The sequence below is a fragment of the Zonotrichia leucophrys genome, chromosome 4, assembly GCF_028769735.1.
Source record: "Zonotrichia leucophrys gambelii isolate GWCS_2022_RI chromosome 4, RI_Zleu_2.0, whole genome shotgun sequence".
Classification (NCBI taxonomy): Eukaryota; Metazoa; Chordata; class Aves; order Passeriformes; family Passerellidae; genus Zonotrichia; species Zonotrichia leucophrys.
Window position 1 is genome coordinate 26649391 of NC_088173.1, and position 22855 is coordinate 26672245.

Below are 22855 nucleotides of genomic sequence, written 5' to 3' on the forward strand. Positions count from 1 at the left end.
CAAAACTCAGTTAAGTCCACACTGTATACACAGGGCCTTTTAAAAAGGTGGAAGACGTTCAATTTCTGATAATTATATTAAAAATGCACACATATGATAAATTCACGTTCATTCTAAAACTGGACCAATCCAACGGGTTACAAGGCTGAGATCAGTAGACAAAGTAATTCCTAAAAATCAATCAAGAAATGTAGGCAAAATCCACTGCCCATGGTTCATGTATGTTTACCAACCATAAAGCTGGTAGGCTGAGAATAAAAATAAGAGTTTGTGCAAACGTTTAGCATATGAGTAATAAAACATCAGAATACAAAGTAGTGACTAAACACAAAAACTCCGCACCTTGTTTGTCAGGCTGTCCTTCAAAGTCTCTGACTGCCTCTGAACCTGTAACAAGTGTTCTTCCCTTTCCTTACAAGTCTCTACCAGGTGCTGAAGCTGATCCTTCTCCTTGCTAAGTGAAGTGATTCTCTCAAGCTGCTCACTCATTGCCCTTTCAGTTTGCTGCTTTTCTGCCACGAGGTCGCCATACTCAGCTGAGACACGAGTCAGGTTTTCAGTGACTTCAGTGAGCTGCAAAGAACAAATCCAAAGCAGGATTGGGATTTGTAATCACCTCTTGCATGGGCAAAAATAACTTGATGCTTTGGAGAAAATACAACCAGTAACATTATATGTTCCTAAGGTTTCTTGTCCCAGCAATGAAGTTTAGATTGAAGAGCGTCGTTGGATCATCATTCAGAAGCAGTGTCTGTACATACGGGTTGTTGTAAATGGATTGTTTTAAGGAAAATAATACCCCCCAGTGGTTTCCTGCTACAGTGGTTTCCTGCTACAAAAAACAAAAAAACCCCCAATTTTGCTTAAGAGCCAATCAAATGTCAGTGCTTCTGTCTCAGTGGAAGGCAAAAGTAAAACGTGGGAAAACACGCAAGACATTGTAAATCCATAAAAATGCCTCCGTTGGTCTATCCATAGTAGACAAGAGACATAACTGAGAGTTAAAAATGAAGCCTACAATCCACACTGGCTTCAGACATTAAAACAAAAAGCAGAGAACCAATTGATAATAGAGTAATAAATTAAAACACGATCTGAGCTGTCCTAAAGTTGCTCAAGGATCTTCAGAAGCACATAGCTAAATGACATTATTGGGATGCATAAAATTTAACACTGAGAAAAGAGAGAGAGTTTAAAGTGCATTGTTGATTCCAAATACTATTCATTCATTTAGCACCAAGACATCTTTAGTTATAAATAAAGGGATTCTTTAGTACATCTACTGGAGCTCTACAAACTGAAGTGTGCAGTAGACATGGACCACCAAATTCAGCAGAACTTGTAATTTTCTTGACAAAACTGCTTCTGACCTGCTGCAGCTCATCAGTTTTCTCCTTCAATGCCCCTCACACCTTCAAGAGGGTGTAAAGCACCAAAGATTCAAAACCCATTTAAGTTCATGCTGTCTACACAGTGCCTTTCAAAAAGTTGGGAATCTGTCTGCAAGTAAAGATTACTATATTAAATATGCACTCAGATAAATTCACATTCATTGCAAAGAACAACCAATCCAATCAAGGTTACAAATCTGAGACAAGATAAGGATGTTATTGCTAAATATCAGTAAACAAATTTAGACAAAACCATTCACCCAAGTTCACGTTTGCTTGCCAGCACAAAACTGATCCTCTGAGAAATAAAAATTAAATAGGATTTAGGTGGAACAAGAGTTTGGCACACCATTGAGAAAACATCAGAATACAAAGTAGTGACTAAACACAAAAACTCCTCACCTTGTTTGTCAGGCTGTCCTTCAAAGTCTCTGACTGCCTCTGAACCTGTAACAAGTGTTCTTCCCTTTCCTTACAAGTCTCTACCAGGTGCTGAAGCTGATCCTTCTCCTTGCTAAGTGAAGTGATTCTCTCAAGCTGCTCACTCATTGCCCTTTCAGTTTGCTGCTTTTCTGCCACGAGGTCGCCATACTCAGCTGAGACACGAGTCAGGTTTTCAGTGACTTCAGTGAGCTGCAAAGAACAAATCCAAAGCAGGATTGGGATTTGTAATCACCTCTTGCATGGGCAAAAATAACTTGATGCTTTGGAGAAAATACAACCAGTAACATTATATGTTCCTAAGGTTTCTTGTCCCAGCAATGAAGTTTAGATTGAAGAGCGTCGTTGGATCATCATTCAGAAGCAGTGTCTGTACATATGGGTTGTTGTAAATGGATTGTTTTAAGGAAAATAATACCCCCCGTTGTTTTCCTGCTATAGTAAGACAAAAAACAAACAAAAAAAACCCACCCACTCCAATTTTGCTTAAGAGCCAATCAAATGTCGGTGCTTCTGTCTCATGGAAGGCAAAAGTAAAATGTGGGAAACTATGCAAGACATTGTAAATCCATAAAAATGCCTCCGTTGGTCTATCCATAGTAGACAAGAGACATTCCTATATATCAAAATAAAGCCTACAATCCACACTGGCTTCAGACATTAAAACAAAAAGCAGAGAACCAATTGATAATAGAGTAATAAATTAAAACATGACCTAAGCTCTCCTAAAGTTGTCCAAGGATCTTCAGAATCAGATAGCTAAATGACATTATTGGAATGTATAAAATGTAAGACTGAGAAAAGAGAGAGAGTTTAAAGTGCATTGTTGATTCCAAATAATATTCATTCATTTAGCACAAAGACATCTTTAGTTACAAATAATGGGTTTCTTTAGTACATCTACTGGAGCTCTATAAACTGAAGTGTGCAGTAGACATGGACCACCAAACCCAGCAGAACTTGTAATTTTCTTGACAAAACTGCTTCTGACCTTCTGCTGCAGCTTATCAGTTTTCTCCTCCAATGCCCCTTGCACCTTTGAGAGCTGGTTTTCTTTCTCTGAAATACTTCCTTTCAGCTCCACAATCTTCTCCTGCTGCTGTGCAAGACATTCACGAGTACATCTCAACTCCTCCTGTATCTCTGAGTTCTTTGGACACAATAAAAGTACATTAACACATTGACACCTGAACCACCCTTCCAAAAATTGAAGAAATCCACTAGAGCTGTTCTCCTGTGGGGAGAGAGCTACTTCTTTTACCTTGCTAATTGTCTCCTGTAGCATTTCTCTCAGCTGGTCTCTCTCATGCTGGAGATTTTCCAGTTGCATTTTAAATTCATCATCATCTCTTTCAGTCTGGATGCTGACTTCCTGGGAGTCATGTGGTTTTGGAATAACATCTGTTCTCTCCATTTTTTCCGGTTCCCCTTGATATTCACTGGCCTTTGCTTCCTCCATTTCATGCAATTTCTGTTGTGCCTGGCTCAGCTCTTCTCTCAGAAGCAATAACTCTTGCTCCACAGATTGTCCTTGAGTCTGTGGTATCTATTTTGTAAGAGATTCAAGTAAACACATGCAGGAAGTACTTTTAGGAAAAAGGTATCTGACACCTTTGACAGGTTGATTATGTACAACAGACAGCAACACTGCTTTAGAAAGATTTGTACTTCTTTTAGACTATTAAAATTTGACCAAAGTCCATGTTAGATTTAAGTTTCATTAGTAAAATAAGAGACATGTGAAAATTAAACTTGAAGCAAAAACTTCTAAAAGAAGTTATCAGAAGTTGTATTTCACTATCATACTTAAAGCACAGAGGGAATATCAGCAACAAAAAAGCCCAACAACAAACCTCTCCCATCTTAAAACTAGAGACCTTATCTCTATTTGTAGTCTCAAAAGTATAAAATGCTAGGTAGGCCCAGAAAACTATTTACTTGAAATTTGTCCAAGGCCTCTTCAATATTAAAAATAAATGCACATACAATACTTTTCTTTTGAAGTTTACATTATATATACGTGTGCCTGTGTTTGTGTACATATATATATATATATACACACACACTCCCCCACACACCAAAGTACAATCATGCAGTTATAGAAAGTGTTGGTTGCTATGTCTCTTCCATTGAAAAAGGACAAAGTCAATTCTAGTTATGCTTTAAAAAAGCAGAAATACTCTACAGATGAGCAAATTTTAGCTTCACCTTCCTTGATTATAAGAACTATATCCATGAGCAGATCAATGCAGAACATCTCCATCCTAAATCAAGTCAATATTTTACTAACAGAAAAACATTTGTCACATTCTGGTACCAGATGTACATTCATAAATATATTGGGAGTTACACCTCAAGTAAACAATAAATTTGCTCTTTAATGGTCTGCAGCTTTTGCAAATTATTTCACTCAAGCAAAAGTTTAAATAAGCAAGCTTCCCATTACAGCTTTAGCATAATTACCCAAGTTCCTTCCCCACACTCCTCTGTTTTCAAAAGTAAACTGTCCAGCTTCTCCTGCAAGGAACGGTTCTCTTGGGTAAGGAAAATGATTTGTTCCTTTTGCACCTGAAGCTGATCTCTCTCTGATGTGATGATTTTCATTTCTTCTGTCATTTCTGAGATCTATTTAAAAAAATGCAAAGACAGCGCTTTCATGAATTCAATATAAAATTAAATGTCAAACTTTTGTTTCATTCACTCTCCTACAGTGTTCATAACGTTAAACCAGTACAACCAAAGTAGAACATCTTCCAAAAAAAACCTGTTATTCAAAGAGCATGCAAAGCACTAAGGATTCAAAATTGTTAGGTTCATGCTGCCTACACAGTGCCTTTCAAAAAGGTGGAATACATGATCAATTACTGATTACTGTATTGAATAGGCACTCCGGCAAATCCACATTCATTCCAAAGAAGGACCAATCCAATGGGCTACAAGGCTGAGACAAGTGGAGCATGTTACTGCTAAATATCAGTAGAAACCAAACTTAGACAAAACCATTCACCCAAGTTCATGTTTGCTTGCCAGCACAAAACTGATCCTCTGAGAAATAAAAATTAAATAGGATTTAGGTGGAGCAAGAGTTTGGCACACCATTGAGAAAACATCAGAATACAAAGTAGTGACTAAACACAAAAACTCCTCACCTTGTTTGTCAGGCTGTCCTTCAAAGTCTCTGACTGCCTCTGAACCTGTAACAAGTGTTCTTCCCTTTCCTTACAAGTCTCTACCAGGTGCTGAAGCTGATCCTTCTCCTTGCTAAGTGAAGTGATTCTCTCAAGCTGCTCACTCATTGCCCTTTCAGTTTGCTGCTTTTCTGCCACGAGGTCGCCATACTCAGCTGAGACACGAGTCAGGTTTTCAGTGACTTCAGTGAGCTGCAAAGAACAAATCCAAAGCAGGATTGGGATTTGTAATCACCTCTTGCATGGGCAAAAATAACTTGATGCTTTGGAGAAAATACAACCAGTAACATTATATGTTCCTAAGGTTTCTTGTCCCAGCAATGAAGTTTAGATTGAAGAGTGTTGTTGGATCATCATTCAGAAGCAGTGTCTGTACATATGGGTTGTTGTAAATGGATTGTTTTAAGGAAAATAATACCCCCCGTTGTTTTCCTGCTATAGTAAGACAAAAAACAAACAAACAAAAAAAAAAAAAACAAAAACACCCACCCCAATTTTGCTTAAGAGCCAATCAAATGTCAGTGCTTCTGTCTCAGTGGAAGGCAAAAGTAAAATGTGGGAAAACATGCAAGACATTGTAAATCCATAAAAATCCCTCAATTGCTGTATGCATAGGAGACATCACAATACACTAAAATAAAACCTACAATCCACACTGGCTTCAGACATGAAAACAAAAAGCAGAGAACCAATTGATAATAGAGTAATAAATTAAAACATGACCTAAGCTCTCCTAAAGTTGCTCACAGATTTCCAGAATGAGATAGCTAAATGACATTATTGGGATGCATAAAATTTAACACTGAGCAAAAAGAGAGAGTTTAAAGTGCATTGTTGATTCCAAATAATATTCATTCATTTAGCACAAAGACATCTTTAGTTACAAATAATGGGTTTCTTTAGTACATCTACTGGAGCTCTATAAACTGAAGTGTGCAGTAGACATGGACCACCAAACCCAGCAGAACTTGTAATTTTCTTGACAAAACTGCTTCTGACCTTCTGCTGCAGCTTATCAGTTTTCTCCTCCAATGCCCCTTGCACCTTTGAGAGCTGGTTTTCTTTCTCTGAAATACTTCCTTTCAGCTCCACAATCTTCTCCTGCTGCTGTGCAAGACATTCACAAGTACATCTCAACTCCTCCTGTATCTCTGAGTTCTTTGGACACAATAAAAGTACATTAACACATTGACACCTGAACCACCCTTCCAAAAATTGAAGAAATCCACTAGAGCTGTTCTCCTGTGGGGAGAGAGCTACTTCTTTTACCTTGCTAATTGTCTCCTGTAGCATTTCTCTCAGCTGGTCTCTCTCATGCTGGAGATTTTCCAGTTGCATTTTAAATTCATCATCATCTCTTTCAGTCTGGATGCTGACTTCCTGGGAGTCATGTGGTTTTGGAATAACATCTGTTCTCTCCATTTTTTCCGGTTCCCCTTGATATTCACTGGCCTTTGCTTCCTCCATTTCATGCAATTTCTGTTGTGCCTGGCTCAGCTCTTCTCTCAGAAGCAATAACTCTTGCTCCACAGATTGTCCTTGAGTCTGTGGTATCTATTTTGTAAGAGATTCAAGTAAACACATGCAGGAAGTACTTTTAGGAAAAAGGTATCTGACACCTTTGACAGGTTGATTATGTACAACAGACAGCAACACTGCTATAAAAGCACACACAGAAAAGTGAGATCAGCACATCCAATTACAATTACAACAAGTGATCTGTGCAATGTCCCTTTCAGTGTCAGTGAAAAAGTTCTACCTTTGCTTTAGAACAGCTAATCCACCCTTTTCAGAGGAGTTTTTAGCTTCATCTACTCAACTATATAACATTCCTTTGCAGAACAGTACATATCATTACTATCCTGTATCAAGTTAATGTTCTATTTATAGTCCTTCTCCTACTGGATGTCCATATATATGTATATATACACATTTATTTATGTAAACAATATGGGTGGCCTATATCTCAAGTAAACCATAATAAACTTGGAGTTTAATGAGGTGCAGTAAAGTACCACGACCCTTTTCTGCAGTGTGTTTTGCAATTATTTCACTCAAGCAAAAGTTTAAATAAGCAAGCTTCCCATTACAAGCAAGCTTTAGCATAATTACCCAAGTTCCTTCCCCACACTCCTCTGTTTTCAAAAGTAAACTGTCCAGCTTCTCCTGCAAGGAACGGTTCTCTTGGGTAAGGAAAATGATTTGTTCCTTTTGCACCTGAAGCTGATCTCTCTCTGATGTGATGATTTTCATTTCTTCTGTCATTTCTGAGATCTATTTAAAAAAATGCAAAGACAGCGTTTTCATGAATTCAATATAAAATTAAATGCCAAAGTTTTGTTTCATTCACTCTCCTACAGTATTTATAACAGGCTTCTGTGATATATTGGGATCTGAGTTGCCATTGACAATCATGTCTTACAGTTCATTGGGACTGTTATAAATAATGAAATTTCTATTTTAAATATAAATCAGCCTCATTTCTACACTTAAGTAACCCTCATCTCCTTTTCCATTTCCTATCCAATGCCACCACTCAAGTCCACAACCATGGGGCACACAAGTTAAGCAAAAGTTAATCTGACTGTACATTACCCCTTGAAGCTCTACAGAAACAGCAGCAGCTGGTCAAGCCTTGGATTAGACAGTACTCTTTTCCTGTACACTCACTATCAAGAGCCCAGAATGTTTTGAAGAAAGAGAGATGCAGAAGAGACTAGAAGCAGATTAACTGGCCTTGTTTTAATTATTGCATAAAGTTTTACCTGTATTTGGAGTTCTTTAATGGTTTTCCCTAGTGCCTCTTCCACACTCAGAATCTGAGATTCTTTTTCAGAAAGAGTTTGTTCCAACTTCTTGACAGTTTTTTGGGATTCCTTCAGAGAATTCTGTGTATTTCTCAAATCTTCATGTGCCAAGATGTTCTTTAGAATACAAGAGAGAAATTCCACAAAGAAAATACATGTATTTTGTAATATTAGTAAGCATTCCTTGATTAAAAACAACCACAGAAACTCCCACTCCTATATTCTCCTAAATATTAACATAATTTAAAAGTCCTTCTCCTACCATGGAAACAGTGTCCTTTATATCCTCTCTGAGTTGCTCTGTTTCAGCTTGGAGAAACTCCTCTTTTTGCTTCAGGTCATCTCTTTCCTGGGTTAGAGTTTTTATTTCTTCCTGACATTCTGTAAGCTGCTGCAAGACTGCCTGGATCTCCAAGTCTTTGGCCTCCAGTCTCACTTCACTAATCCTTTCCTTCTCTTTTAATTGCTCCAGTTCGTTTAACTTCTGCTGAGTCTGAACAAGACTTTCTCTTAGCTCAAGAAGTTGTTTTTGCTCTGCTTCTTTCTCTTCCAGTTCTTTCATTTTGCTAGAGAGCTTTAGTGTGCAAAGGAAAAGGACAGACACTTGCATTATAATGCAGAACTCCATTATATGTACATGTTCTCACAGTACATATAATGAGCTTTTATGAGCTTAGAAAGGAAGAAAGATGCTAGCTAGCAAGGTCATGATTTCTCTGTAAGTCACTACTTACACTCTTGCCCACTATTAATAAGCATTTGTTTATAGAACTTTCCTGTGATGGCTCCTTAGTAGCAAAAGTCTTACTAAAACATACACATCAAACTGTAGCATCGCTTAGGAATTATCAAAACCATAGTTGGAATGTGACAGCCAGAGCAGTGCCCAAAGCTTTGTCAAAAATATGTATGCTTCACTTCCCTGTCTTTAAAATTTTTTAATATTTTTTCCATTCTGGCCAAATGGTCAATTTCTGTTGCTATTCCCTCTGGTTTGAAAGAACTCATGTTCTAAAAGGTCTCCAGTTCCCAATGAGGAAACTTTGTTTCTATGTCTTTATATAGAGTAGGTGAGAGCAGCACTGATAGAAAAAAACTTACATAATAAAGGTATTATTAAGAATGGAAAAACAAGAATTAAAAGGTCAATTACGGAAGAATCTAGAGCAATTACATTTCTTTTCCTATCAAAAGAGTCCATTGAGCTGACTAAGCCTTCGATAGTCTTGGCACAGAGTAAGTAGCACCCACTCATGCCAGAGGAAGCCAGTGATCATGTCATTTATACCTTTCAGAGTATTTCTCCAAAAACGTTTTATGCAGTTTTTTTTAGCACTATGAATTAATTCCTCAAGTCTCATATGTAAAAAGGAGCAAGCTGACACTGACCTCTAATTTCACTTCATCCAAAATTGTTTTAGACTCTTGTGCTTCTTTAGATAGGCATTCTATTTGGAGCTTCATTTGTTCATTAGTTTCTGATGCAGCAGTGTATTTTTGTTCTATTTCTTCATGGAGTTGTTTAAGTGCTACATATTCCTCATCACACTTTGTATATTTCAATTGTACATCTGTGAGATTGTCTTTTGATTTTTCAATTTCTTCAGACATATGTTTAAGTCTCATTTCATTATCAGCTACTTCAGAAAGCAGCTTTTCATTTTCCAGTTTTAATAAGCGTAACTCCTCACATTTTTCAACAATCTGCCAAAAGAAAACAATATTAATATATAGCGGTTTCTAAATCAGTATTTGTCAGAACTAAATAATAAAAACCAGGTACATATGAAGATGTAGGAAATAAAGTGCAGGCAAACATACACGATGCATTGGGTTTTGCTCTGTTGGGAGGAACTGTCTAGCAAAGAATCTTTAAAAGAGAAGGATTCCCAAGTCCTGAAATCTCTCTTCTAACTCTTTAGATGTTCTTCAATACTTCCTATTTCCTAAGTTTGAGCTAAGACTGGACTCCTAAACTGAATTTTTACATTTATCAATACTTTCTTGATGATACTGATGGCTTGGACTGGCTACTTAGAACAGAGGCAAGACAGAGTTAGAGAATAAAGTAGGTATTTATTAAAGGGCTCTGAAGGATTCACCTTGGGCAGTGCAAAAGCCTGGCAGAGGCTACAGCCAAGATGAACAACAGTCACAAGATTTCTCAGACAGAAGTTTGGTCTGTTTGCATATCAGAAGTTAATTGTCCAACTCTAGCTTCAGGTAAAAGACACATTCCCCTGGTTTGCTTTTCCCTCCCTCCCTGATTCACTTTTGTTTATATTTTCCAGGGCCTGAGGTAAGTGGCGTGACCTTGGTTCCGAAGCCCAGAAGGATTGTTCAGTCTGACCAAAATGTGAAGAAAGCTAACTAGTGTTTCATATAGAGTTCAGAGTTCTACACTAATGCAGTACAGAATCTCAACAATATAAATGCTAAAACATTAAGGCATCAATATCGACAAAGTTGTTAACATTTAATTACATTTTGTTGATTAGTGGAAGTAGACAAAGCATTAATAAGTTTGTAGATTACTTGCCCTGAATAATTTTCACTGTGCAAGTGGTTCTTAGACCCAAGAAAGCTAGAAAGTGTTTGCACACCAACCCTTTAAAACCTTTACATCATACTTAGTCTACTAATCCCTTACCTGCTAGGAAATAAAAAAGTTTCCTAATAAGTTTTCCAGAATTTGCAAGGTACATCTCTAACTTCTCAAGCAGAATTTCTGCTATGAGATCTTGACATTTTCTCTTTGTCCAGTTACACAAAAAAAAAAAAAAAGTGCCCAGGATCAAACACCATTATATTTCTACATTCAGTTGTCAGTGATGACCACAGCAAATAGACATGCAAGGTTGGACTAGAAAATAATGCATAATTATAGTAGTCAGTGACTAAACATATTAAACTAAACAAACTTATTCCTCAGTACAAATATTAAATATCTGAGAAGCAAAAATTTAACAAACTTAACTGTAAAATCTCAGATGGACTCATGACAACTTTTGGCTTTAAAACTTCATATCCAATAGGCCTCCATTAGTACATTACCAGTGAAGAACAATACAAAACCAAGGAAAAAAGTTAGATTTTTTTTTTTTACCTCTTTCTTTTGTATCTCAACTGTATTTGGTAGCGATTGAAATTCTGATAGCTCATTTACTTGTTTCTGTAGAAGTGCATTCTCTTTCAAAGCATTTTCTAGTTCTCCTTTTAAGTCAGCTGCCTTTTTTTCCAGCTCCACATGAGAAAGCAAATCTAGAAAGTGGAGTTTAAACTAATAAGCAAGCGCAAGAGAAAAGAGCATATTTTAATTTAAGCAGAATATTTATATTTCATTCTGGATGTTATATTGTTTTAATTCCAGAAAAGTACATTTTACTGTTGCCAACAATTATAAGACAAAGCTCCTGGTCAGAAAATCAGTCAGCACTTCTTAGGTTGATATCCAGTTAATCTTAGATTCTCTCTAACAATCTTCATTAACTTGACAGTGCAAAATATTTTGCAAGCTGCAATTTTCCAGAATGTTCAAGGAAGTGCTCAAGTAGTTCCTCCATGCCAGCAATACCAGATACTTTGGTTGCTTTATACTAACCAGAGTCTCCATATATTGAAGAAGACAAGAGCCAAAGCCTTGCCTATCCTCCCACCATTACAGGGCAAGGGGAGGAGAGAGGGAGCAGGGAAAAGGCACCACTTGGACCAGTACCTTTTGGAACTTTACCCTCCATCAGTGAAGTTAGTCTTGTGTTTTCTTGAAATAAAGATTGCAGCTCTCTCTGCAAGTCAGCTTGCATTTTTCGGTAACTGGCTTTTCCCGCTTCTATTTGGCTTTGATATAACTGGACATCCTTTTGCATTTGGTTATGGTCATTTAAGAGTTCATTCTTCAGGAAAACAATACAACATATAAGTCACACAGAGTAAAAGTCTATGTACTTGACATTTAAATAATGCATCTGGTACATTTTCTGTTGTCACTCTGACCAGCTTTGGCCTTGATAAATATGGCAGACTAAGGCACAATTTAATTGCATTCCTGTCAGAGTCCTCTAAGAAAACATGCCTTCGAGTTCAGGGCCATAACTGCTGCTACTATTTTGTCTTTACTGTTGGAAAGCTCAAAGTAAGCTCCATCCCACTTCTGAGTGCACATCTCTTATTCTCCTTTGTCCTCTGGTAAAATTAGGTCTGAAGTCTTATGTCCTAATAATGCACTAAAGACTGCTTCTTTGATGTCTCTCTCTCCCTCCTGGTAAACTTAAAACTAACCACCCACTCCTATGGAAAAAGCCTTTACTTTCTTTTTATCTCTTTCCTGAAGACCCATTTTGCACAAATTGCATAATAAAAGTATTACTTAGAGTATTTGGAGAAAGCTAATGATGAGTGTTCCACCACACTGATGGCCTCCTTCACAAGCCTGGAAGCAGACAGGCCCTTAACAGCATTTGGTGCAGTTATAAATGCAGTTCAACATGTACTTGCCATCTTCTCCTTCAACTCCAAATTTTCACTTCTGAGAAAAGCAGATTCTTTTTTGGCATCCAAGGCTATGGTTTCACTGTCTAAGAGGGATTTATTCAGCTGCTGAATTTTTTCAGTTAGTTTATCACAATCTCCCTGAAAAAGACAACACTCAAATAAGCAAAACACGACAGAGCCATAATAAACTTAATGCGCTCATTTTAATGTGGTTAAGATGTAAGTGCAGGCTTAGAAAACTCAGTAAGTTTACTTTAAGAGGAAGAGTAGCAGGTTGTTTGAGAGACAGGATAAACAGCAGCATTTCTCATAGCTTGACTCCTCTAGACTACTGCTGTATGATATCTAGTAATTACATTTTAAACTTTGTAAAACAAAATTTCCCAAGACCTGTAGTGAAGCAGATGTTGTTCATACCAAGGCTATATCTAAATTTAATCCAACTCAGAAGAACAAAGTAGTCTCTCAACCCAGCAGAAAAATCAAGTTTACCAGTGCAAAAGATGTCTCCTTTCTTTCCACTTCTGCTTTTTGTAGTTCTTCCACACGATTCTGTAATGTTTTTATTTTGTTCTCTTTCTCCTTCAGCTGTTCCAGTTTGGAATTTATTTCTGCCTAAAAGTTGGAGGGGAAGAAAGGAGGAAAGAAGATTGGAGTGCTCAGTTTGGATTTTCAGCTCCGAATTTATCAAAACCTACACAGAAAGCCTTCATGGTTCTTAGCCATATCCCCCTCATAGCTGGTAAGATTAACCCAAGCACAATGATGTCTAGCTTGGCCTCAGCAGATATGCTATTTCAAGCTAAACAAACCAAGCACATTTCACACAAGTCTTACTATCTGTAAATTCATGGAGAGGCTCACCTCAAGTTCCTCATTGTACACTTCAGCATTTGAAATTAGATTCTTTAAGTTGGTAATTTCATGCATTAGTTGAATCTGTGGAGCAAATTAAAGCAAAATTGCAGAGGATGTTAAAAGCACCCACGCCCGTAGCTTTAGCTGCCAACACCATGAAAACAAGCCAGTCTATCTTGTGTCTTCTTTTTTATTAGTGTATACTCACACATCTGCTTAAACAGCTACAAAGCAAGATGCTGCATATTCTTTCAAAGTGGATATGTGAGATGCAAAGCTCTGTGTTTTAGCTCCCCAGTAATTAGAAAGGATTCAAGTACAATTTAATCTGCAATAGTTTGAAAAGCAAGAGCAATGTGATCAAAGCAATTAACGCAAAAATTGTACAGATACAACACTTCAAATTCCAGTCATGTTAAGCAGCTTTTTATGACACAGTGCAGATATTTATGATTTAATCTATTCACTCACAGGAGTGAGAAGATGCCAAAATGGAACTTAAACAAGCCATGAACACATTCAGTGGCATTCTCTGAAAGAAGCCACAAGTAGAAGTTCAGTTAGGAGCTTTTTCCATTTCTTTCTATTGGTCTTTGTTAGGAAAGTTTTACAATAAGCACTCATCTACAAGTACTTATGTATAGTCACAAGCAAAGGTGAGAAAATTCAATCTGCAAATTTGATATTAGTGAAAAGCTTTAAAACAAGCACACTCCTGTGAGCATTCCTATGTTGTTTACCTGTATAAACTGATACATTTAATGTATTTGGTAATGTATGTGACATATCAGTATTGCTACAAGTAATCTACTACATGGGTATCAATAAATGTTTACATTTTATGGACTGTCATCAGATATCTGCAAACAAATAATTTAAAAAGCAGTTCTTGCAATGGAAGTTACTTCAGACACCCAAAAACTTTGGTTTTCGGTGTCTATTAGATACCCAAAAACTTTGCAGGGAAAACTAACTTAGGATTTGTTAAACATTAGCTAAGGAAGATAGCACATAGAAAGGGTCTTCTAAATAGAATCTTAAATACAAGCTAAATGGTAATATTTTATAGAGCCAATTTCTTTAAGATCTGTAAATCACTGTAGGGAACACAATGCAAATAAGCAGTAACATTTTAAAATTGTAGCCTGAAATAAAAATGCAAAAGGATGTAACAAACTTCAGCATTAGTGTCATGATCAGAAGATATTACACAGACTAATGTGCACAAGTAATGTCCAGAAAGGTATCAGGAAAGAAATGGAACAATACATCCATGTCTCAAGGCCTCAAGTTACTGGTTTTGTCTGGGGTTCTTTTTGCCATAACTTATTTCACAGTCCAGCCTTTAGGCAAGTAGAACCTAATACAAGTATCTTAGGCTATAGTATCAGAGCATAAACATTTGGATAAACAAGGAACATCTCTAGTAACCACACAAAGAGTGAAGACAACTGAAAGTCAGCATTTCCTATATTCCAAGTTATCCAGTAGATAACGTCACATTTTTTTGACTTCCTGGAACAAAATACAATGTTTGCTTTTACTATTGCTATTCTTACTATTGTTTTAAAATAATTTCATGACTAAGCTAAATAATATGTTCAAAGTTAATGCTCATGTAGTTCATAGACTACCAAAATGAACTATCTTGGAATTTAAGACAAGATGTTTCACACAAGAAATACAGGAAATATGGTTTAGCAACCATACCTGAACTTCAAAACAGTTCTAAAATGTATTTAAGCAGCAAAATAACTGCCACACAGGAGTTTGGAGTGAAATTCAGATCACAGATTTATAAAAATAACATATACATATACACATAAATACATGTTTAACCAGGCTTCAGTATGTAACTCTCCAAAAATTTGTCTGAATTCTACACTCCAAGTAAATCCAGTTTAAATCCTGGGTTCATTCATTCATTCTGTTGCTGAATGTAGCTTATAACACCATCTGTTTGTGAATCAGCATGCAAGGCCATGTACATTGAATAAACTCCAGGTAGCATTTGGGCATAGAGGATTCATCTGTCTCTATTTCAATGCACCTTACCTCATGATCTTTTTGTGTTTGCTTTTCCAGTGCTTCAAATTCATCTATTTCTGTTTTTTCCTTCAGTCTCTCTTTCAGTTCATTTATTTCTGACTTCAACTGCTCATTTTCCTGCACTAGATTATCAAAGTTAGCTTGCAGGACGTTGACCTTGTTTACAGCAATATCCTGAAGAAGTGGCACAAGAAACTTTAGAAGCTGTTGCTGCAATACCAGCCTTATTTCTAGCAAATTCAGAACAGACCTACCTTTTCTAGTGCTAATTCTTCACAGAGTTGCACAGATTCTTCAAAGTCTTTCTGGGTCTAGAAAAAGAAACTCCCTCAGTTAGCAGATCTACAAGATCAAGCAAGTGGACTATTATATTCCTTGTTGCTTGTCTTTGCACATAGCTAATTCTGTTTAAAGACCAACGTTGACTGGATCGTTTGCCACAAACCCACAGAAGCACAGAACCATGCCACAGATTCACAGAGATTCCAAGAGACTTTCTAGCCAGTTTCAGTAATTCTGCAGACACAGAACACTGCTGTTCTACAGAAGAGTAAGGCTGATATTACTGAGAAGCATGTTAGGCATATGTGAAATATCAAAAAGTCAAAACAGATTATGATGTTACCCAATTCATGTTAGGACCAGCAATCCAAGCTTCTTCTGAAATTTGATCTGGAACCATCAGGAAATGGCTGTCATACCCAGAATTCTCTAAGGCAGCTGAAAAGAAAGATGTATTAACAAAAGTACCAGTAGATTTTAAACTGAGCATCAAAAATTTTCTCCTAAAATAATTTTACCACATTGGAAACAATCATTCAATGGCAAAACCACAGCACACTGAGTAAGGTAAGACTTCTGACTCTCATGATTTTCTGTTTTGAAAGGGAACACCACTGAAGTCCAATCCCTACACTTATGTTGACCATCTCATCATGAATTCTAAATCAAATCCAGAATATATGCTTAAGTACAGACTAGGAGAGGTTTGAGTGTCAAGGAAAGAACCACTCAACAATACCCTGCAAGATATAAGGAAAAAAAGCACCCCACCCTCATACAGAAAAAAAAAAAAAAGCCCAGAACAATCCACTTACAAGCAAATACATGTTTGACAGGAGAGGTCATAAGGATGTAAGATGTAATTCAGCAACAATACTGCTAAATTGTCTCTTGTCTTCAGTTCAATCTTAGAAAATTTCTTTTCCAATTTTCAGTTCACTCCTTATGAATCCTTGAATTTCTCTGTCTCAACCTGACTTTTGAGTAATGACTTCCTATTCTTGTTTAGGATTTGGGGTTTTTACACACACACACCTCTCCATTTTTGGGAAGAGAACATAGGTTGAAATGGATAGTCTGTCAAAGAACACTTTCCCAAAATACTAGGGCGTGTGGGAAGGCTGCATGGCAAGTGTTCATAGACCCTGCCATTTACCTCACAGCTCTCCCCTTTGGTTTAAAGAATTAAAAGCTCTATATCAAGTGAAGTTGGGGTAGCAGAAGCACTTTTCATTGAAAAGTATACATCAACCCTTGGAGTCTGGTTTGTTTTTTAATTTGTGCTATCAAAGGATCAACTTATTCCCTTGGGGGAATGTAATGCAGTGCTTGCAAAGTTATTCATTGGGAATTCTACAGAAAATGAAATGAAATGGTCTGGGTTGGATAGGACCTCAAAGACCATGTAGTTACTTACAATCCTCCACATCTGGTACTGCTGGCAGAGACAATTTCATTTTTTTTGTTTCAGTTGGCATTGCATTTTCAAAGTCTTCAAAAAAGCTCACGTTTGCCTGGTTTATTTTACCAGGAGCCCAAGTAACTCTTCTTCTTCTCTTGGCCTTTAAAAAAATATTTACAGAAGAAAGAATAAAACCAAACCACTAGGCAGAGAGTAAATGTTGCCTCAGGCTAGCTCTGTATCAGTACCCGTATCACCAGTTAACTAGACAGCATTTTGCCATTTCCTCAAAATTAGCTGTATAGCAAAAAAGTCCCTGCAGTCTATTCACCACAAGGCAACACTGAATTGACAGAATTTAAAAATTAGCCCTTTAAAAATATGAAAAAAGAGTGAAAATTACCCATCATACACTTACTCTTCATCGTCAGTATAAACCTATGTATGTAATGTCACTTTTTGCAAAGTATTTCAGAGTTATCAGGTTAAGATCTGAACAGGTGCTTACTTTAACTTTCTCTTTTGAGGCAAAGGAAGCAGAAGTCACCAGCATCTCGGTTAAGTTTCGTATTCTGTCCTCCTGTACTTTTTGAAGAGAATTTTTTTCTTCCAACAGCTGGGCCAGTTGGTCCTTTTCCATTGCATGAATCTGAGTTTTTGAAGACACCTTCCAAAAAGAGAATAGTAATTACACTGACATCTTAAGAGGAGAAATCACTCCTACAGAAGATACACAATTCCTGATACTTAAAAACAACTACACACATATACTCCTTTAAGTCTGGAAGAGAAGTCTTTAATCCTTTAGAATGAAAATGACAGTTTAGTCTGTAGTTTAAGTCTACATTTTGACTGTAGACTTAGTATTTAAAAGTGGTTAAAATTCCCAGAAACAACACAGCCTCAGATTTTTCTAGGTATAAAATGAGCATTCTCCCAAATATAACTACTACCTGCTATCACAGAAGATAAAAAACATACTCCCAAGTTCATGTTGCAAATTCATTATCATTAAAAATAAGAAACAATTGTTCTAAAAATTTTTTCTAATGATATTTATAGTTTGCAACAAAAAACATGGATTCTTTGATTTAATGCACTAGAACAGTACAGTCAGCACTGTCGTTTTCCTGTGCTTTGTTTTATTTTCTGTGGTCTAACAAGACTTGCAAGATTCTTTCACAGCTCCATAGATTTTTAGAGAAGGAAAAACATCAAAGACTACATTGTTTGGTGAGAAGTTACTATTGTTCATTTTCTAAATGCAACTTCCACCTATACATGACCTAAATTTTGCCAGTGATATTCATGCAGTTGCAACTTCCTGCAACTCAAATTGAAGTTAGACATCAGTAAGGAAGGAAATAATATGAAGTTGGGATTTTAGACATTCAATCACTTCTTAGATTAATTAGTTATATGATTTGTTTTGATCATTAATTATATGATTTGTTATTTCTTTTGATCAGTTAAAGTGTGCTGTAAGGCATCACAAATTTCTGTTTCTTAATTATGTTAACCTACTAATTAGGTGTAACCAATTAACAATTCTGTCAGTTGATCTCAATCAGACTTAGCCTGCACTCAGATGTTGACTATCATTAGTTGTTCTAGACTATTCATCACCTATTCAATTTTTATTCTCTTAATAAAAATGGCAAATACCACTTCAAAGAGTTCACCTACTCCTCCAAATTTAACTGGTTTTGGTTTAAAACAGCTAGTTTCCAAATAGCTATCAGTACTAAGGATTGATTTATTTAAGTTTATTACATACTTCCTCCAGCTGCTTTTTCAAGTCCAGAATTTCTTTGCGGTATCTTTTCAGGAGGGCATCATCATCAAGAACTTCATTGACTTTTGGTGTATTCTTCATTCCTTTGGCTGTATTGGCAAACTGGAAGAACAGTCTTTCATGGATAATAGCTGAAGAACAAATATCTAAAGACTTATTTTGTCCCATATTTCCCAACAGAATTAAAGGGAGAGTTTATTAGATAAAGAGCAACATATAATAGGACACAAATATTTGAATTAGCTTATTTTTAATGTCTTCTAAGCTTTGAAAAGGGGAAGTTTTCCCTTCTTGATATTAAGACCTAAAACGTGAGGCATAACAAGTAAGAGTATCCAAAGTTATTTTTTATTTAATAAAAAGCTCAAAAGATCTTCAAAAAGGGGGACAATCCTACCTACAGAATGTATACTGTTTATTAACAGTTCAATTCCTGTAGTGCTTAACATCTTGTGCTAGCAAAGACTTCTCTAACTAGGTTTGGAAAAGGCAAATAAGATAAATGTAGTTATCTCCTGCCTGCAAAGTGAGAGAAGGAGCTTTGTTCCAACTTCCAAAAAGCTCTAGGTAGACAACCTAGCACAAGATGATTGGGAAAAGATGCTGTGTAAAAAAAGTATTTCAAATTCTGAGTTTACAGAAGCCCTTCAGAAGAACCAAATCATTAAAGATCCAGCAGATTACATTTCCACTCCTTCAACCTGTCTACAATTACTAGTGCTGGAGAAGAGGTGAGAAGCTTTACCTGAAGAGTGCTGAGTGTCTCATCAAAAGAAACAGGAGTAATTGTACAAATAATAACTGTTTTAGCATTTCCTCCAAGGGAGTTCTGCAGAATTCGAGTCAGCTTGCTGTCTCTGTAATTTATGAAGCTAATAAAAAGGAGGCAACAATAACAAAAAAGTCAGATTTCTGCATAAACATGATAAATACATTTTCTAGAGGTAATAGGTTATGTGAAACAGTTATCTACATAAGGTTATAAAGAAAGGATTTTAATTTAGTTTAAGGTGCTTAGTTTAGCAGCACCTTATCTTATAACAGGTGTACAAACAGTTGCTTACCCAGAGGGGTCATCACAAAGTTTTTTGATAACTTGACCCAGAATGAACAAGCTCCGATTTATATTGCAGCCTTCCTTCAGTCGAACACCTAGGTACCACACATTTTATTAGGACTATTTTAAATTTATAACAATACTAAGATACATTTGCAACCTGTCAAGCTTTTGTGCTATGTTATGCTCAGAGGGATTGGTTGTCCAAGAGTTAAACCTTAAGTGCCACAATGCACTATTGACCCGGCAGCAGGCAGTACCCAATCCTTTATGATAGCCAAAATAAATACGATAGCCAAATTTTGAAATAAAACAGTAACCAAAAATAAACATTTGGAACTTTTACATAGTAAGCATCTGAGGCCATAAGAACTACAATTTTGCTTCCTGTTTAAATTTTGCAAATGCCCACATTTACACATACAACATACTTGACTTAGATACAAGTTTTAGGTTAGTCACTCTGTAAGAGAGACTTCTACTTGTGTCCCTCTCAGATCACTTTTTTCTGATGAAGGCACTTTTGTGCAGCTTCATGCTGTCACTGTTAACAGGTGAGCTTCCTCTGAACTAAAGAGTGAGCCATCTATTCCCTCTTCACCTTGACACACAGGTCCCTAAAAAGCTTATTGTGATTTTGTTATTACAGGTGCATCTTCACTGAGTCATCCCCATTGTATTAGCTCAGTGCAGGACTGTTGCTGGGCCTGCAATTCCAGAAAAGGCATATTACTATTTTACTGTTTGCACTTTACAGCATTTACAGTATTTTCCTGAGTAGATCCTGTCCTACCAAGGGGAAAAGGCCTTATTTATAAACCGTAAATAACATAATAGCAAATGGATCAAATAATTTCCTATCATAGTTTCTCATAGGGGTTAATTAACAGACTTTGTTGTCAGTGGAGCCTCATTTAATACTCACCTTCAGATCCTGTTTGACTAGCTCTTTCACTGCCTGCCAGATCTACCAAGTTCTGCAAATGCATTAAATATTTCACTGGTTAGTTCTGAGGCAATTCACTTTAAGTCCTCATAATTCTAAATCTCTGCTAAGAATTTCATAAACTAAAGTTAACCTTCAAAAAAAAAGAAAAGTGTCTGTCATTACTGGAATTAATGCATAGCTACTACACACAACCAATACTTTCAAAGGTACATAAGGGTGTGGAGTAAGTTCGTATGAACTCTATTATTCCACCCCAAATAGTGCCTCAAACTCGCAGTGCAACAACCTCTACCCTTGGTCGCAAAAAGAGAAACAGTTTCTCAATACAGAAGTGTTAACTACTAATCTGTGGGGGTTGGAATCCCCCGGACAGCCGAGAGCTGTGGCAGCCTGAGAGCTGGGACTGTATAGGGATATGTATATATTCTATGTATGTATCTAAAGAGAGCTGTGGCAGCCTGAGAGCTGGGACTGTATAGGGATATGTATATATTCTGTGTATATATCTAAGACAGCCGAGAGCTGTGGCAGCCTGAGAGCTGGGACTGTATGTGTATTGTAATTGTGTAATTGCTAAAAGAAAAGGGGGGAAATGTGGGGGCCTGAATATATGTTGTATTGTAAGATCTGTGTGGGTCCGAGTTGCTCCAAACGAGCTGCAGCTGTGGGGTCCTTAGTTGGGCAGCAGCTGTAGCTCGTGAAGGTAACTGGAATAAATAGGGGTGGGTCGAGAGCCCAGGAGGAGTCCCTGAGAAGGCAGGAAGGACTGTGCTGCAGAGAGTGGAGAAGAGCCCCAGCAGAGAGGTGAGAACAGCACTGCAGTGAAGATTACAACGCTAATCCAGCTGTAGGAATCTTTCATGGGAAAGAGCCTAGGTGAGATGATCTAGTGTCCTGTCCTGAGCTGGCTGTGTGTCTCTCCTTGCCTATCATTGTGGAGATAAGGAAAATAAATGAACTACCAGAGGAAAAGCCTCACTCTGAACCTGGTTAAAAGCCAACTAGAACATTATGGCACCCCATAATGAGCAATTAGCCCTCACTTTAATTTTTGCTTCAGAGGAGTAAAATCCTGTACTAACCCCACTAAGCAGCAGCAGGCCAAGAGGGCCAGAATCCCTCTCCCATCACCCCTGTTACTCATGGTTACTGTAAAGTCAGTTGGAACTGAGATGGGGCAAAAGGGCAGAGCAGGAAGAGTGGATACCCTAAGTTATGGTAAGGACAAAAAGTAGGTATTAGTTTGTTGAGATACTGCACGAGCAGTGTTTACACTCAGACCCCAGATCTTTTTCACATGAAGCCAGAACAGAAAGCTCTCTCCACAATGCATGTGATTAACTTAATGCTATTTCCAATTCTGAGTAAGAGTGCTCATCAGATTTTAAGCAGGCTCAAATAGTTTCATATTGGTTCCATTCCTGTTGTTTCAGATAATTTTATAAGAATCAAGAAAAGGTTGTAGAAAAGGCTTAATATTACTCTAGATATGTGCAGTGGTACTCCCCCTAGTTTGTGGTATTTCATATACCAAAGAGATGCTAAGAGGGGTTACTGCTGAAAAAAATGAATCTTTTGGCCGTTGCAGATGTAGGCCATATGTTCTTTTAACAAGAAACTAAATTTGAGGATAAGGGAAGTCTTAAGGTTACCCATTTTACAGGTTATTTCACTGGACTTGTCAGTGGTCAGAAACAATTGTAGGGAAGATTTATTTAACAAAATGCAAGAGCACTCTGATATAGTCCCTTATGCTCCAAGAAGGTCATAACACATAACACAATCCAATCCAGCACGAGTAATTCTCGTGTAGAACTCCCTCTGGTGGGAACATCTGCTCTAGATAATGCCACAGGAGTCTCCCTCTATACTTAAGAAACATCTGTCAGAGTTAACAACAAAGAGCTCTTGTAAGTCATTATGAAGTACCAATAGTCTCTCAAACAAGCAGTAACAGCAAATTCTCTTGTTAACCTGTACTCCAAGAAGGTATTAAATAGACATTTACCAAGTGGGAAACCATGACTGCTCCATCACAGTTTGCATTTGCAGGGTCACTTCGTTCTCTGCTTTCAATGATCTAGAAATACAATGAAGTGCAATGAAGTTTTTGTTACTTTGAAAACAATAAAACCACTCCCAGTA

The 22855-nt window shown here is 37.1% G+C and overlaps 1 protein-coding gene and 1 long non-coding RNA gene across 4 annotated transcripts in view; one reads left to right on the forward strand and one right to left on the reverse strand.

The window, feature by feature from the left end:
- LOC135446705 (uncharacterized) overlaps nt 1-14040 on the forward strand; it is a 43602-nt gene extending 29562 nt beyond the window's left edge. Inside the window, exon 3 of the long non-coding RNA XR_010439868.1 lies at nt 12907-14040. This is a non-coding gene — a long non-coding RNA (uncharacterized LOC135446705). The remainder of the gene's footprint in view (nt 1-12906) is intronic.
- CENPE (centromere protein E) overlaps nt 1-22855 on the reverse strand; it is a 38484-nt gene that overhangs the window by 11004 nt on the left and 4625 nt on the right. The window contains exons 8-34 of one of the 3 annotated variants that reach the window (XM_064710899.1): nt 22719-22790; nt 20687-20738; nt 19769-19856; nt 19450-19576; nt 18687-18806; nt 17418-17576; nt 16925-17069; nt 15851-15945; nt 15480-15536; nt 15232-15399; nt 13183-13257; nt 12811-12933; nt 12322-12456; nt 11543-11720; nt 10934-11088; nt 9217-9531; nt 8090-8401; nt 7786-7944; nt 7133-7294; nt 6290-6574; nt 6020-6178; nt 4982-5212; nt 4296-4457; nt 3094-3378; nt 2824-2982; nt 1794-2024; nt 343-573 (exon numbers count right to left, since the gene is read on the reverse strand). In XM_064710899.1, the coding sequence (XP_064566969.1) occupies nt 343-573; nt 1794-2024; nt 2824-2982; nt 3094-3378; nt 4296-4457; nt 4982-5212; nt 6020-6178; nt 6290-6574; nt 7133-7294; nt 7786-7944; nt 8090-8401; nt 9217-9531; nt 10934-11088; nt 11543-11720; nt 12322-12456; nt 12811-12933; nt 13183-13257; nt 15232-15399; nt 15480-15536; nt 15851-15945; nt 16925-17069; nt 17418-17576; nt 18687-18806; nt 19450-19576; nt 19769-19856; nt 20687-20738; nt 22719-22790 (4440 nt within the window). The remainder of the gene's footprint in view (nt 1-342; nt 574-1793; nt 2025-2823; nt 2983-3093; nt 3379-4295; nt 4458-4981; nt 5213-6019; nt 6179-6289; nt 6575-7132; nt 7295-7785; nt 7945-8089; nt 8402-9216; nt 9532-10933; nt 11089-11542; nt 11721-12321; nt 12457-12810; nt 12934-13182; nt 13258-15231; nt 15400-15479; nt 15537-15850; nt 15946-16924; nt 17070-17417; nt 17577-18686; nt 18807-19449; nt 19577-19768; nt 19857-20686; nt 20739-22718; nt 22791-22855) is intronic. The other 2 variants (XM_064710900.1, XM_064710901.1) reach the window with 2 other exon arrangements.